A 17520-nucleotide genomic window follows, 5' to 3' on the forward strand; every position below is an offset into this window, starting at 1 on the left:
TGAGAAAATTAAAATCAGAACAAGTGACACTGAAGTTTCAGAAACTGGGAAAAGACAGTTCTCTAAAGCCAGTAGTGTTCTGTGAGGCTTCGCTGGGAAACCTTCCAGATGGAGGCACTCAAGGGAGACATCTCATTCTGCTGATTGGTGAGGAAGGAAGATTCTCACCTGTGTATTGGCAGTCAAAAAAGATCAGGAGAGTCATACGAAGCACTCTTGCTGGAAAAACTCTTGCTCTTGCAGATGCTGTTGACACTGCCATTTATTTATCTGACCTTCATGCAGAACTTACCACAGGGAACGTATCACAGCATGTCTTACCAATAGTGTGTGTCAGTAATAAGCACTCCTTTGCCGACGCCATCAAGTCTACTAAGTCAGTGACAAAGAAAAGGCTCCGCCTTGAAATAAGGAGCATCAAAAAACTTCCTCAGAGTAAAAGAATCCAAGAGATACTCTGGGCACCTACAGGAGAGCAGTGTTTGACAAAACGAGGTGCATCCGCACTTCAGCTCCTAAAGGCACTCAGTGTTGGAGAGTGGAAACTGGAATAGAGACTATTCTTTTGTGGACAGTTTTTTTGTATAAGATTTTTTTGTTAGTCACTATGGTCTTACATTTTTATAATTATGGACATTAATAACAGACTGTGACTTTGTGTTTAAAAAAGGAAAAAAGAAAAGTGGGAGATTGTAAATGTTATGTTTTTTGCATTGCGCATTATGGTTCTTACGGTTAAGCCACTCTTTTAGGGTATTTACGGTACCTCCCAGCATGTCTCTATGCGCGGGCTCCGGTTGTTGATAGGTGAATGCGAACGGCGGTGGGCAGTTTGTTATTGTGTTCCTTGAATTTACACTGAGTAAAATATACTTCTACAAACAAGAAGGTTGTTGTCATTGAGTTATCAATCTAGCTGTACAACCCAGCCTGTGGAAACAGCCAGAGTGATTAGTTGCCCCTAGTTTTAATACTGAGAGCTGCAGTTCCCCACATGAGCATCGTAGGCCACATGCAAAAGCCAACTATTTACAAAACTCACAACTAAATGAATTACAGTTGGTACAAGTTTACTGCAGTTGAACCACTTGAGTTTGATCACACTTTGTATGTATTAGGAATCTAATTAATCATCCCTTTCAGAGTCGCAGCATAAAACATGCAACTGTTTTTAAAGTAACATTTTAACAGCCAAAATATTGTAATAATAAGTTGACTGATCTAAACTCAGTATGGCTAATTTAAATTGCCTTTGGGTTCTTGGTTCAACATTAGCAAATTAATCAATCAATCAAGCTTTTTTTGCAGACTCAAACGACCACAATCACGTACAGCACAAAACAAAGAAGACAGTACAAAAAGCACTATCACATCCTTGCCCACTGGGTGTGCGTTTTCCTTGCCCTTATGTGGGTTCTTCCGAGGATGTTGTAGTCGTAGTGGTTTGTACGGTTCTTTGAGACATTTGTGATTTAGGGCTATTCAAATAAACATTGATTGATTTTTTGATTTTCCTGAGGGAACTCTCCTGAAGAAATCAATAAAGTACTATCTATCAATCTATCTATGTATTAAAAGAGTGCTTGTGCATACCAGTAAAAGGAATCTTATAAATAAAGCAGCAATCAAAAATATACTTTACAAATTTGTCTAAACATTCTATCAAAGGCACAGATACCAGTGTTTCCGTATATAGGATTGGTACCTAACATAACTACACCTAGGATTGGTTATCTGTATAATAAGATCATTCTCAGACCCCTGCAGTCTGGATATAAATTTAAACATCAGTTTTCGCAGGGTGGCGTGGAATGCGTTTAACCCTAAATCACAAAAAAGCGTGCTGGCACTACTCCCCCTGGGCTTTCTGAGCAGGATTCTGAGACAGTCATATGCAACCTGGAGTTTGTGAAAGCTCTCTTTCTTGAACAAACCAGAGGGGTGCCGTGTACATAGGGGTGCAGTAAGCTTTAAACAAGTACACTGCTCCATAAGAGCAGTAGTGACGTTTTCTCACCAACATATTGGCTTGGAGATACAGCATTATTCTCTGTCCAAGCATGCCAACATCATCCTCCATCTTGTCATTGATAATGTGACCCAAGTATTTTACATTGTTGCACACATACAGGGTTTGCCCAGACAAATAAAAACCTGGGAAATTAAGATGTTGATGTTCCTTGGTCCTACATATCTTTACCATACTATTTGTGGCATGATAGCTGTTGGAACCCTACACTACTGGGAGAAAAAATGGCCAAATCATCATTTTAAATAAAGTGAATGATTAAGGTGTTCCCAAATATGCACCCTCTTCTGAAATCTCTCAACTGTCTTGACAGTTGAGACATAGAGCAGAATAGTGCTGCCTCCATATTTCAGTTATATTTCCTTCACCTGATACACCCTCAATGTTACATGGTAATGCTGATTTAACCCTATTTATATTTATACTTCCTTCCAGAAGCCAGTGACATTGCTGTCAAGCAGTTTCCACGCCATAGAGTCAGCTCTCAGGGCTTGCTCATGCTTGCCAACAAATTGCTGTGCATATTTGTAGATAGTATTGTTTAGATTTGTATGCTCAAGAACAGGTTTCTGTCGGTCGGTCTACCAGCAATAACCCAGTTCTTATGGGCTGCCTACATGTGGGCCAGCTATATACTTGTTCCACCCAGGCTTGGTGCTTTTAGCTTTACTGAGATGAGTGAGTAGAGGTCTGCTGGCATCTAGTAAAGCAAACACAATAAGATTGTACATTTCACAGAGGTCATCACAGTGAGTGGTGACAGTACAGTTGACATTGGAACATAGAATAGCATGCATAGGTACATTTATGTTGCTCAGGAGTTCATCTGATATCCCACAATACAATAACACATGCTGTGAGGAGAGTTTGAACCAGTCTATCCTAGCCTCATTTGCGCTATTGTCCTCCCTCATTATCTGAGGGTGACTGCCAGTGTCAAGTGTGTTTTCAACAGGGAAATTATCAGAAGTGGTAGCCTCATGTAGTGCTTTCATAGACCCAAGTGTTGCATGAGCATCTGCAGTACAAATCAGATGATCAAGCCAGCTACTCGTTCTGTGGTTTTCACTGTAATAAGTGAAGCTGCCCATAGGTATAAACACCTGGCGCGACAGTACCATATTGTCTTCACATATCTTGAACATGTGCTTGGCAAAGGAGGAAGCATCATCAGAAATATTAGCATTCATGTCTCCCACAACATACATGGTCGTACAACAATTATCAATAAAAGACTAAGGCCTACTGAAATGAGATTTTCTTATTCAAACGGGGATAGCAGGTCCATTCTATGTGTCATACGTGATCATTTCGCGATATTGCCATATTTTTGCTGAAAGGATTTAGTAGAGAACATTGATGATAAAGTTCTAAATTTTTGGTGCTCATAAAAAAGCCTTGCCTTTTCCGGAAGTCGCAGAGGATTACGTCACAAGGGTGAGGGCTCCTCACGTCCTCACATTGTCTATAATGGGAGCCTCCAGCAGAAAGAGCTATTCGGACCGAGAAAACGACAATTTCCTCATTAATTTGAGCGAGGATGAAAGATTTGTGGATGATGATATTGATAGCGAAGGTCTACAAAAAAAATTGTAAAAAAAAAAAAAAAAGGCGATTGCATTGGGGCAGATTCAGATGTTTTTAGACACATTTAGTAGGATAATTCTGGGAAATCCTTTATCTTTCTATTGTGTCGCTAGTGTTTTAGTGAGATTAAATAGTACCTGATAGTCGGGGGGGGGGGTGTCCACGGGTGTCTTGAGGCCAGTCTCTGAGGGAAGTCGACGGCAGCTGCATGGACTGCGCAAGCTCAGCTAAGAGTTGACTTTTTACCACAATTTTCTCACCGAAACCTGCCGGTTGACAAGTGGTCGGGAATACTGTTTAATTGCGCAATGAAAACAGACGACTTTTAGCCTCAAATGGTGCTGCGCTGATATGTCCTCTACAATCTGTGACTTCATGCGCATGCGTCATCATTCAGCGACGTTTTCAACAAGAATTTAAAATTGTAATTCAGTAAACTCTCGCTGCTATGTTGGATCCGCTTTGGACTGGACTCTCGCGACTGTGTTGGATCCATTATGGATTTAACTTTCACAGTATCATGTAAGACCCGCTCGACATCCATTGCTTTCGTCCTCTCCAAGGTTCTCATAGTCATCATTGTCACCGACGTCCCACTGGGTGTGAGTTTTCCTTGCCCTTATGTGGGCCTGCCGAGGATGTCGTAGTGGTTTGTGTTGTGGTTTGTGCAGCCCTTTGAGACACTAGTGATTCAGGGCTATATAAGTAAACATTGATTGATTGATTGATAAACTAAAAAGGCCGTATTGGCATGTGTTGCAATGTTAATATTTCATCATGGATGTATAAACTATCAGACTGTGTGGTCGGTAGTAGTGGGTTTCAGTAGGCCTTTAATAAATGCCAGCCTATTCATCATCATTATTTCTAGACTAATGTGCTGTGTGGATGTTCAGAATAATAAACTATTGTGTTATTCATCCTGACCTGAACACCACCAATGCACCAGTATGTTTCCAGCCTGACCACATTAATCACTGAATCAAACGTTTTTGCCACAAGATAGCCACGCCCCCAGGAATTTGCCCTTTGAAAATGCCCTTAGAGCACCGTGAAAGTCATGAAAAAAGTTCAACACCCTCAAATCCTGTTTGGAGAGACATGTCTCCTGTAATCATAGAATGTCACAAGTTTGAAGAAGTTTATCCACCATGACACATCGAGCTCTTTCCCCTGCACTGTTATCTACGTGCAACCTGCGGCAGTTATGAGACAACACCCATTGGCGTTTATGTTTATGAGGATGCAGCCTGCTCATCCCATGAGCTGATCAATGAAGGTATACTTGTGGAACCTTTCCTCGTTCATATTTTAGTGTCATTGTCTTTATTGCTTCGTCCAGTTTTACACATGGGTGTGGGGTACACAAATATGCAATGCTCACTGAGTCATAGTAGATATTGACTTACAGCACTTTTTACAACAAACAATACAAAATGGTCCTTGATGTATCTTCACCTAAGTTGTGCGATTACTGCTCTTTTACTTCCTTCTGTTGTCTTGTAAAATGTCCTGTATAAGTTTGATCAGCTTTTTTTATAACAGAATGTTCCTTGTTCCTTGTGTCAATCATGGTGGTAGGAGAGGTCAATGACTCATGCACCATATATTTTGATTGCCCTGCTTTTTCTGCTGATTACAGCAGATTTTGTTTTCCTTTTGACAAGTTTTTATAATCCATTGATGGTTTTAATCCCTTTTAGTACCATGCCGAAACCATCAAGAATGTGCGTGAGGCATGTGAAAGCTTCGAGCCAGGAAGCATCCAGTACAGGCCAATTGGTATCGCCCTGGACACCAAAGGCCCTGAGATCAGAACCGGACTCATCAAGGGGGTGAGTGTAACATTTCCTGTTCCGTATATTCCAAACCATCATTGTGCTCTCAGACTACTGTGTAGGTTGGATGACAAAAGGAACCAAATCACGCTTGTGTTGTTTGATAGAGCGGCACAGCTGAGGTGGAGCTGAAGAAGGGCAACATGATCAAGATCACCTTGGATGACTCCTACCAGGACAAATGCAGCGAACAGATCCTCTGGCTGGACTACAAGAACATCACCAAAGTTGTGGAACACGGCAGCAAGATTTACATTGACGACGGACTTATATCCCTGCAGGTCAAGGAGATTGGTGAGAGCATTCATATTGCAATTATGTGCTTCTAGCTAAATGAGGAAAGTTTGTCTTCAACATAAGGATTTTCATTGTCAAATCTGATTTGCTAGGTTATGCCCTTAGCTGATTTTGCGCAAAACGTTTTTTTTTTTATGCTAGCAAAGCTAATGGAGGTCCCAGCAAATACACAGGTATCTTTTGCAATATTTTACGCCTCAAAAACGCTTAAATACGCCTGAGACTGGATTGTTTAGTTAAGGCCTTAGAATGCCTTCATCGTGGTCAATTTCAACTCTTGTGGAGCGCAGAAAAGACGATCAAACTTGTCTAATTCTAGAAGTTTCTGTAAGTGAAGCAGCGGAAAGATCACTACTGTTGCCGTCAGGGATGTGCCATGGCTCATTGTGGGTTTCAGCCCCCCTGAGGCCCGCAGTGGCACATTGTGCCATATTTCTTACGGGGAACTCTGGTCCAGCCAGTGGCTGCACATCCCATATCGGAACATCCTACCAGCATGGAGAGGCCTCTGGTACTCAACTCGCTTATTTCAATGTGGAACGATTCGACTGAGATTTAGACTCGAATCAGACCCCTCCGAATCGAACAATAGACTATGCTAAGACCTCTACTCCATATACAGGTCAAACATCAGATGTATTCCAGCGTCATAATAAAACATCTATAAATGATGCAAGTGTAAAAACATGTTATTAATAGCTATATATAAAAACACATAATTATAAATAACTTTATACAGAGTGGAGAATGTAACGATAAACGCTATTATTGATAAACGCGGTAAAACCTCTGATGTCACACTTTTTTTCCAGAACAATAAGCATATAATGAAATTGCTAGTACCTTTTAGACAATTTCAAGCCAAAATGAGCATTATTCAACACCTCTTGCTTCGGACGTGTAGCATGTGTGCCTAATCATGCAAGTCTTTCAAACACGTTTGCGTTTCCAGTCTCCAATTTTCTCATGTGTGAGATCGAGAACGGCGGAACCCTGGGCAGCAAGAAAGGCGTCAACCTCCCCGGAGCTGCTGTCGACTTGCCCGCCGTCTCTGAAAAGGACATCCAGGATCTGACTTTCGGCGTAGAGCAGGGCGTCGACATGGTGTTTGCCTCCTTCATTCGCAAGGCTGCCGACGTCCACGCTGTCCGGGAAGTGTTGGGGGAGAAAGGCAAGGACATCAAGATCATCAGCAAGCTGGAGAACCATGAGGGCGTGCGCAGGTTTGTGATGATAGTTTTTTTTTTTTTACACGTTGGTGTTTTTATACAAAAAAAAGATGAGCAAACCTTTAGTGAAAAGTTTGTGATGTGCACATGTTGCTACCGGCTAGACATATGGGGACACTAAACCAAAAACTTTTATGGCAAACTTTGTGCAACTGAGGGTGTCCATCCTATAGGTTTGACGAGATCATGGAAGCCAGCGATGGCATCATGGTTGCCCGCGGCGACCTCGGTATTGAGATCCCCACAGAAAAAGTCTTCCTTGCACAGAAGATGATGATTGGCCGATGCAACAGAGCCGGCAAGCCTATTACATGCGCCACTCAGGTCAGGAATTTGGACATTTGATATGCATGCTCACACACTTTTTCAATGTTATGTAAAGTGATTTCAAGGTTGAAGCTTTTTAAAGCTGTCACATCCCCCGGGTTTTAGATGTTGGAGAGCATGATCAAGAAGCCTAGACCCACCCGCGCCGAAGGCAGCGACGTCGCCAACGCCGTGCTGGACGGAGCCGACTGCATCATGCTGAGCGGTGAGACCGCTAAGGGAGACTACCCTCTGGAGGCTGTGCGCACGCAACACATGGTTAGTAATAGTTATATTAATTTCTCTATTATATACTATGCTTTAATAATATTCAGCTAACCGCTTCTAATTTTCTCACGTAGCATGATTCTGTCTTTTTATAATGACAAACTGAGGGTCAGAAGTAGGGATAGACGTTTGGCCAGAAATGTTAAATATTGAACATTTTTCAAGGGATTGCTGCAATTCCTAAATGGAAAATGTCATTTAAAAAAAATCTTGCTACCAATAACAATAGTTCTTGGTTACTTGCACCCTCTGCTGGTTAGTTTGAGGTAGTAAAAACATTATTAATTGCATCCATTTATTTTTTAAGAGTGAAAAGCTATGCGTCTACTCCAAATGGTTAAAGGACATCTTTACATTTAATTTCGGTCTGACTTTTTGGCAATTTTTCCCAACCATCCTGAAATGCTTTGGTCGAAATGTAACCAATCGCAACAGAGTAGTTTGATCAGTTGAGAAGGCTGCCAAATTTTAACCAAGAGAATAAGAATCCAGATATTCCCTGTACACAAGGAGTATTTTATTCAAATAAACTTACTCTCATATTACAAACCCCATATCCATATGAGTTGGGAAATTGTGTTAGATGTAAATATAACAGAATACAACGATTTGCAAGTCCTTTTCAACCCATATTCAATTGAATGCACTACAAAGACAAGATATTTGATGTTCAATCTCATAAACTTTTTTTTTTGGCAAGTAATAATTAACTTGGAATTTCATGGCTGAAATACGTGCCAAAGTAGTTCACCACTGTGTTACATCACCTTTTCTTTTAACAACACTCAATAAACGTTTGGGAACTGAATAAACTAATTGTTGAAGCTTTGAAAGTGGAATTCTTTCCCATTCTTGTTTTATGTAGAGCTTCAGTCGTTCAACAGTCCGGGGTCCCCGCTGTCGTATTTTTACGCTTCATAATGCGCCACACATTTTTGATGGGAGAGAGGTCTGGACTGCAGGCGGGCCAGGGAAGTACCCGCACTCTTTTACTACGAAGCCACGCTGTTGTAACACGTGGCTTGGCATTGTCCTGCTGAAATAAGCAGGGGTGTCTATGATACCATTGCTTGGATGGCAACAGATGTTGCTCCAAAACCTGTATGGACCTTTCAGCATTAATGGTGCCTTCACAGATGTGTAAGTTACCCATGCCTTGGGCACTAATGCACCCCCATACCGTAACAGATGCTGGCTTTTGAACTTTGCGCCTATAATAATCCGAATGGTTATTTTCCTCTTTGTTCTGGAGGACACCACGTCCTCTGTTTCCAAATATAATTTGAAATGTGGACTTGTCAGACCACAGAACACATTTCCACTTTGCATCAGTCCATCTTAGGTGAGCTCGGGCCGAGCCAAGCCGGCGGCGTTTCAGGGTATTGTTGTTAAATGGGTTTGGCTTTGCATAGTAGAGTTTTAACTTGCACTCACAGAAGTAGCGACCAACTGTAGTTACTGACTGGTTTTATTAAGTGTTCCTGAGCCCATGTGGTGATATCCTTTACACACTGATATCGGTTTTTGATGCAGTACCGCCTGAGGTATCAAAAGTCCGTAATATCGTTTACGTGCAGTGATTTCTCCAGATTGTCTAAACTTTTTGATGATTTTACGGACCGTAGATGGTAAATTCCCTAAATTCCTTGCAATAGCTCGTTGAGAAATGTTCTAAAACTGTTTGACAATTTGTTTACAAAGTGGTGACCCTCACCCCATCCTTGTTTGTGAATTACTTAGCATTTCATGGAAGCTGCTCTTATACCCAATCATGGCACCCAACTGTTCCCAATTAGCCTGCACACCTGTGGGATGTTCCATATAAGTGTTTGATTAGCATTCCTCAACTTTACCAGTATTTATTGCCACCTTTTCCAACTTCTTTATCACGTATTGCTGGCATCAAATTCTAAAGTTAATAATTATTCTCAAAAATAAAAATGTTTATCAGTTTGAACATCAAATATGTTGTCTTTGTAGGTTATTCAACTGAATATGGGTTGAAAATAATTTGCAAATCATTGCATTCCGTTTATATTTGCATCTAAGACAATTTCCCAACTCATATGGAAACAGGGTTTGTATTTTAAAACCCCCCTGAAGTGAACAAGTTGCACATTACATTACTAATAAATGTAGTTACTAATGTAACCAAGGCTCCTGCTTTAGTTACCATCTCCTCTACTTAAAGGAACTTGTTGTATTGACATTCTCTTCTGCTTAAATGGCAGTCGATTGATGAATCAGTCTTTATATTCATAATAATCTATCCACATGACTATACATGCACTACTGCTGAAAGGTTTTATAACACCTCAATACTGAACATATTTGGCTCTCAATCTTGTTGTAAACCTGACAACCACTGGAAGGTCTATAATCATTTGGACAGTGACAGTTATTTTTTTAAATGTTTTTGCTTTTAGATATACACCAACACATGTATAGAAATAAAAATTAAAAAAATAAGTAGATCAGCATGCGAAAAGGATGTTCCGTTCAGGTTCTCATGCTGCCGGTTCCGGTATCGATCTTCAATGAGTGAGATCGGCCAATATAGATCACATGTTTTATTTTGTTCATGTGACTTCTATTGACAGTTTAACAATATCTACACAACATTTAAACAGTAGAACATAATAACTAAAAAGCAAAAACTAAGATTTTTATCTCTTTATTTAAACATTTTAACTTGAACAAACTTTTTGTTTCAAGCTAGTTTAGCAATTAGCATGCCTGCTACTGGCTTGTTCTTACTCTGTGGTTAGTCGCATCCTCCAGGGATAAAGTTACATAATAATGATAGTTAAGATACTAAAAACCGCTGTTTATTTGCCGTTATGGAGGTGATTGTTATTACTTTAGAGGTGATTATTACTTTAGAGGGAAGTGTCGCCACTCTGTGTATGGAAATGTACAGTTATCTCAGAGCCAGCTTTGTCAGTCGACTGATACAGTAATATATTTTTTATCGCTAGAGGTGATCAGTGTTGAACTGCATTAATCGTCAGTAGCCACTTTTCACGAAAATCTGCCGATACTGATCGATGGCCGATCAATCGGCACATCCCGAGCATGCGATTGATTAAAATGTGGACGTTAAACTTACAGTGATTTCATAGCTTTGCCAAAAATGCCATTTACCATTTAGGAATTAAAGCTATAGGTGCTGTATAACATTGCATGTGCCCAAGCACACCCTGAAAATATAACCCCCATTTCAACTCTTGGATGAAAATAATTTGCAGTAAATGAAAATACTCATTGAGATTTGTACAATATATTTTTTTTAACCTGCTGCTCATAATAGCAAGATTGATTGGTAAAATGTGCTACATGTGCGCTTTGATCAGTGAAATGCATGTCAAGTGTTTGCCGCATGATGTCTTCACCATCAGCATGGATGTCCTGCTTGTCCTGTTTGGCTTCGACTCAGCAATGTACTTCCCACCTGCATTTTAATTGTGCATGCCGTGTGCTTCTGCGCGTAACTAAACCGAAACCACAAAGTGAAAACTAGGAAAATGTCAAAACCTCCTTTTAAGCTTCTGTCATTTCTTCCTTTCCGCTTCACACTACTTATGTTTTTTTAATATTTGTGTGCAGTGTTGTAAGCTCATGTTTTATTATCTTTTACAGTGGCTGTGCAGTCATTAATTCTGCTTTAAAAGATTAGTAAAATGGAAAAATGCATTGCCTCAATATTGAAGCAATATCTGATTTATGACACAAACACTTTTAAAGTTTGCAAATAAATAAGTCTGATCAAAATAGTATAATTGCAAATAAATAGATCCGATCAAAATAGTATCAATCTCACAGAGATTCCTGAGGCATTTGAGACATAATGAGGAAGCCAGTCATGATCTGTGATGCAGAGTTTGAAACCACGTATCCCTTCCCCATCAACAACAATGCTTATAAAGCAGACTTTGTGAGAGCCAACAACGATTACTTTGGGAACAATTATGATCTATAACCTTAAATTTTTGAAGCTGAGTGATAAACAAGTGCAGCTTTATTGCAACACTATAGCATCAACAGCGTTGCGTGGTGCCTAGGTAGGACCTAGGGAGCTATTTATTTACGATTTCAAATGCATAAAATAAGCCTAGCATATGTGTTCTTGTCTTACATAAGGATTGTGAATAATAAACAACAGATATTTTTCCAATTATTGCATATTTCCAGTAAGACTGCTCTGCCAATGTGGTCATAGTGCAGAAGCATTTCCATCCTGTCGTCCGACTTCGAATCAACGGAAATAGCAGAAGATATTCAGAGCAAATATGCAAAGTGAAATTCTGAAATTGTGGCATTTTGTGATGTCCAGACTGTATTTTCACGTACTTTGTGAGTACTGAGTACAATTGGATATAGTTTAATAGATACAGTGAAAAACAATTATGTATGTAAAGTTACTATTGTTTTTCCATTCTACGAGTACTTTAGCTCCGTATGTTTTTAAATCACATTTGATTTAATCATACAGGCTGGAGTTGGAGTTTATGGTGTTAATGTTATGTTCTCCAATTTCTCTCCTTCTTCCCAAAAATAATTACACACCTTGTGTTTGTTCACTCTTTTGTGCTTTTTAACATATTTTGGTTTCCTGTCCTTCCTTTTATTTTCACCATCCTCTGTGTGTGTCGTGGGGACGTTTTGGTCCGTTGCATCATGCCTTCGCTCGCTCACCAGATCGCTCGCGAAGCCGAGGCCGCCATGTTCCATCGTCAGGTGTTTGAGGACCTGCGTCGCTCCACGCCGTACTGCAAAGACCCCGCTGAGGCCATAGCAATTGGCGCAGTCGAGGCCGCGTTTAAGAGCTTGGCCTCTGCGATCATTGTGCTCACGGGTTCCGGAAGGTAGGCCGGCTGCCTTGTTTTGTTTTTTTTCTTTCTTTCTTGCAGGTAGAAAAAAAACGCTGTTGTCAACACTGCAAAAGGCAAGAGTAGGGCCAGACAGGGACTTGCAGGAACCTGGGAGAGGCTGGTCATCACTTTATTAAAGCTGCAAGTTGTTTTCTTGGTTGTCTATTTAAAAAAACATTGTAAAGCTAACAAGACGCTGTGGAGTGATAACCAGCCCCTACCAGCTGTGTGAATGACATGTGGTGGTGATGTATGACAGAAAGTCACCCCCTTCCTTCCTCACCCTTCCAAAATTGGTTCTCCGGGGCTCAGATAGCACGAGAGGCCGAGGCGGCCACCTTCCACAGGCAGCTGTTCGAGGAGCTGAGGCGACACACCCACCTGACCAGAGACCCGTCCGAGGCGGTGGCTGTCGGTGCCGTGGAGTCGTCTTTCAAGTGCTGCGCTAGTGCCATTATTGTACTCACCAAGACTGGGAGGTAAGACAAGAGGGATGCCCTTGTGTCAAAGAGGGTAAGTTGTCCCACGCCCCCTCCTGGTTCTTTTGCCCTCCTGCACCAGATGACTTTTAATGTCTGTGCATCTAATCCCCACATTTTATGGACACAAGTCAGGAGAAACACCTTTATTTCAGTCTTAATCTTTAGACAATTGAATGCTTCAATTAGTAGAGTCCCTCAAGGCTTGTTTGGATGAGTTTCTTGTGAAAGAACTTAAACAACTTTGGTATAAACTAAAGCTCAACCAAGTATGATGCAAAGGGTACAATACAGAAGACAGACAAATATTTTCAGATTTTTTTTATCCAACTTAAGAGGCACTTTCCTGCCACTGTTTGTCCTGTTATGTGTTTTTTAGTGCCTCCTAATAAACACATTTGGAATAAACTAAAGCTCAACCAAGTGTGATGCACTAATAATAAATATCCTTAATTCCCGAAGGTGTCAACATGAGCAGGTGTCCCTATACTTTTGTCCAAATACTGTGTTTTGAATGAATGTGTGTGATGAAGTGCGCAGTCAAATAGGGTGGAAGGAGAGAGCATTTGGATTAACAAGTATGTTTCATTAATATAATTGAGTTTGCAGTGTGCACGTGTAACATTGCCAATAGCACTTTTTCACTGCACAATACACACTCGACTCGTCACGGCACTTGTGACGCTTTCATTGGTACAAACCTTTTATGAGATATACTTTCTAGAACCTGCTCAGCCAGAATTGCAAATTTGCAGAGTCGACACCATACATACTGTATGACACCATACGTACTGTATGTACTGTTGATTGCTCATTGACTCTGGACTCTAGTTGAAATTCCTCACACCTCTCAGATAGCAAGTTTCCTTACCAACAGACACATGCTGTGGAGTAAATGTAAGAGACCATCATCCATTGTCTTGTTAGCATTCCAACTGCTGCAAGCTTGACCCCAAAACATAGAGACGAGCCGAGTGACGCATTGGAAAAGCGTTTGAATATAACCGGTTCTTACTTACCAGAAACCTTAAAATAAGAATCCAGCCACTTTAATTGGCTAAGTTTTACTGTGTACCTTTGCAGGTCCGCCCACCTTCTCTCCAGGTACAGGCCCCGCGCCCCCATCCTGGCCGTGACCCGTAATGCCCAAACAGCCCGTCAGGCTCACCTGTACCGCGGGATATTCCCGGTCCTCTACACCAAACCCGCTAATGAAGTGTGGGCCGAGGATGTGGACATGCGTGTCAACTTTGCCATGGATATGGGTAAGTTTTATGTTACCTTTTTTTCATTGTAAGGCTGCAGGGATACGGGAAAAAAATGTTGTTTTTTTGCATCTTAGAAACAGAAGTTTATGTTTTATAAACTGGGTTAATTTTTACTATATGTTACGGACGTAGCCTATTTTTAGTTGCTTATTTACCGTATTTTGGTCATTTTATTCATTGCGGGAACTAATTCCTGGGCGCGTTTGATTCCGTTTCCATAGCAGCAACAACTTGTGTTCCTACTTCCGGTTTCAAACACGTGTGTACTAATCATGGCAGATTCAGGTAACAAACAACGACTATTTTTGACAAATGAGGATTCACAACCTTATCTTTTAGAATGTGAATTTGTGGAGGCTGAACTACTGCTTCTAAAAGCGAGTACGAAGGAAGAGTGAGACGCTGAAGCAGACAGAAGTCGAGAGAGGGAGGTGAAAGTGAATCAAAGCTGCAAAATGTGGAACTTGAAGCCTAGCTATTTCAACATAAATGGATTGCTTACCCATAATTAACAGGAAAAACGTCCCAGGCCAGCGGAACCAGACAGACAACTGTCCGTCGACTCAGTCACACTTTATTAAGTATTGGTGATGGTTTTTGAATGCATTTTTAAAGTGATTAAGCAGTAGAATTGATTGCTCCCATTAACTGTATTGCTAGCCACCAAAAACGAGAATTTTTTATGTTAAAAAGCGAAAAAAAAAAAAAATGGTATTCTTGTCTTTCATAATGATTGTAAACTATAGACAAAAAAAAGTGCAGTTTCCCTTTAAAGGCCTACTAAAACCCACTACTACCGACCACGCAGTCTGATAGTTTATATACCAATGTTGAAATATTAACATTGCAACACATGCCAATACGGCCGGTTTAGTTGACTAAATTGCAATTTTAAATTTCCCTCAGTTTCTTGTTGAAATAATGACGCGTGCGCATGACTTCACGGACTGTCAGGAAATATCAGCTCAGCACCAGTTACGGCTAAAAGTCGTCTCTTTACATCACATAATTACACAGTAATTTGGACATCTGTGTCGCTGAATCGTTTGCAATTTGTTCAATTAATAATAGAGACTATAAAGAACAATGCTGTTGGTGGAAAGCGGTGTATTGCAGCTGTCTTTAGCACCGGGACACAGCCGGTCTTTCTTTGTTTTTAACAAAGAGCGGTCAAGCGAACATGTTTCTCTACGTCCACCGGCATATTTTGGGATGGGAAAATTGTGATATATATCTTACCGGAGACATCATTGGATTATTTGTCCTCCTGCAGTAGCTGTTTAAAAGGCAGCTGTGAGCTTGGCCCTGTCACGCCAAATTTCTTCTCCCTACAAAACCCCCCCCCTCCCATTTACTTCCGGGGTCATGATTAATACAGATGTTTTGTTAACGCTAAATTATAAAAATATAACGCAATATTATAAAAATACAGACGTTTTGTTAACGCTATATTATAAAAAAAAATAGAAATTTACAAACACAAGCTATGGGATGACGCATTTACTTCCGGGGTCACGTTTCCTCTTATGTCATCCCATAGCTTGTGTTTGTATAATATAGCGTTAACAAGACGTCTGTATTTTTATAATATAGCGTTATATTTTTATAATATAGCGTTAACAAAATGTCTGTATTAATCATGACCCCAGAAGTTAATTGGGGGGTGGGGGGGTTGTAGGGAGAAGAAATTCGGCGTGACAGCTCCTCGGCTTCTCTCTGAGACACTGCGTGTTCATTGCAGCCATCTGACCTTGAGGTATGTCTTTACAATCTCACTAAAACACTATTAAAACAATAATCAAATAAGGGATCTTCCAGAATTATTCTAGTAAATGTGTCAAATTACATCGGAAACGCTCACACTGCCGCCGCATGGAGCCGTCGCTTTTTATTTTATTTTATTTTTTTCTAGTCCTTCACTATCAATATCATCATCCACGAATCTTTAATCCTCGCTCAAATTAATGGGGAAATTGTCGTTTTCTCGGTCCGAATAGCTCTTGCTGCTTGAGGCTCCCCTTATAAACAATGTGAGGACGTGAGGAGCCCTCACCCTTGTAACGTCATTGTCCGCGACTTTCGGTAAAGGCAAGGCTTGTTAATCAGCACAAAAAGTTGCAAACTTTATCGTCGATGTTCCCTATTAAGTCCTTTTATCAAAACTATGGCAACATCGTGAAATGATCAAGTATGACACAGAATGGACCTGCTATCCCCGTTTAAATGAGAAAATCTAATTTCAGTAGGCCTTTAAGGTTGTTTTCAACCCATTCTGTGCAACTACAAAGTTCTGATTGACTCAGTTGTGATTTGTATGTTTACTTTCCAGGCAAGGTCAGAGGCTTCTTCAAGGAGGGCGACGTTGTCATCGTCCTGACTGGCTGGCGTCCAGGGTCCGGTTACACCAACACTATGCGTGTTGTTCTGGTGGCTTGAGCTGCCTGAACCCGTTTTTTTCTCCACACACGACACTTTTCATTCATTTCTTCATTCACTCCTCATTCTCCTACGCCTCAGCTCTACTGGTAAACGACTACAACACAATCTAATACCCGTGAGACCAGGCAGCCTGTTTTATTAGAACAATTTAGCGTGGGTTAGTACGCTAGCACTGTGTAATTTTCATTCCTGCGTCCTTTCCTTTCATTAAAACAATTTCAATGACGAGGCCTCAGATTGACACACGTCAAGCAAGGAACTGCTGTATTTATTCACATTCAAGACGCTTGCATTCAATGCGGTCCAATCTACTGGTGCATGCGCATGGCGACTCTTTGTTTAGGGGATAACGGGAGTTTACTAAGCACTCCTCCTTGGTCAAGCAATCGAACAAAATAGTGGCGTATCCACCTCAGCAGAGTTTTGTGCTGTGCTGTGTGTATGAAGTGTCCTCCATGCTTTACTATATGTCACACTCCTAATCCTACACTCTATAAAATACTAGATTATTATAGTAAATAGTGTTTTTATTTGGGACATCCATAATAACTTCTATTTTGTCAAACTAGATCATTTGGATGTCCTTCCCCGGTTGGAGCTTGTTACTGTATTTATGTTAGATGTGTCCTATAGCCTTCACCTGTGGTCTGATCTTATCTAAGTTGGCACTTAAGGATTTAAAATACATGAAAAGGGCACTTTGATGGGGTTTTGCCCCAACGGATGATGGGTAATAAAAATTCTAAAATGTATTGTTTGTCTACGTCGTGTGTCCGATATGCTTTTTGATTGTTACGCTAGTGTATAAGCAACTTGAAGAGGTCATGTGTAGCTGGTGTACTGTGTCGTCACCAGACTGGATTTCACCATTAAAGAGACAAATACCTAA

At 40.7% G+C, this 17520-nt stretch overlaps 1 protein-coding gene across 5 annotated transcripts in view; it reads left to right on the plus strand.

Moving 5' to 3' along the window:
* pkma (pyruvate kinase M1/2a) overlaps positions 1–17520 on the plus strand; it is a 38146-nt gene extending 20626 nt beyond the window's left edge. For 4 of the 5 annotated variants that reach the window (XM_061877529.1, XM_061877539.1, XM_061877521.1 and 1 more), the window contains exons 4-11: positions 5320–5451; positions 5562–5748; positions 6704–6974; positions 7154–7304; positions 7413–7565; positions 12273–12439; positions 14008–14189; positions 16522–17520. In XM_061877529.1, coding sequence (XP_061733513.1) covers positions 5320–5451; positions 5562–5748; positions 6704–6974; positions 7154–7304; positions 7413–7565; positions 12273–12439; positions 14008–14189; positions 16522–16628 — 1350 coding nt within the window. In that variant the 3' untranslated portion in view covers positions 16629–17520. Of the gene's footprint in view, positions 1–5319; positions 5452–5561; positions 5749–6703; positions 6975–7153; positions 7305–7412; positions 7566–12272; positions 12440–12757; positions 12925–14007; positions 14190–16521 lie in introns of all 5 variants that reach the window. The other variant, XM_061877514.1, reaches the window with a different exon arrangement.

This window comes from Nerophis ophidion, linkage group LG02 (assembly GCF_033978795.1).
Source record: "Nerophis ophidion isolate RoL-2023_Sa linkage group LG02, RoL_Noph_v1.0, whole genome shotgun sequence".
NCBI classification, from domain to species: domain Eukaryota; kingdom Metazoa; phylum Chordata; class Actinopteri; order Syngnathiformes; family Syngnathidae; genus Nerophis; species Nerophis ophidion.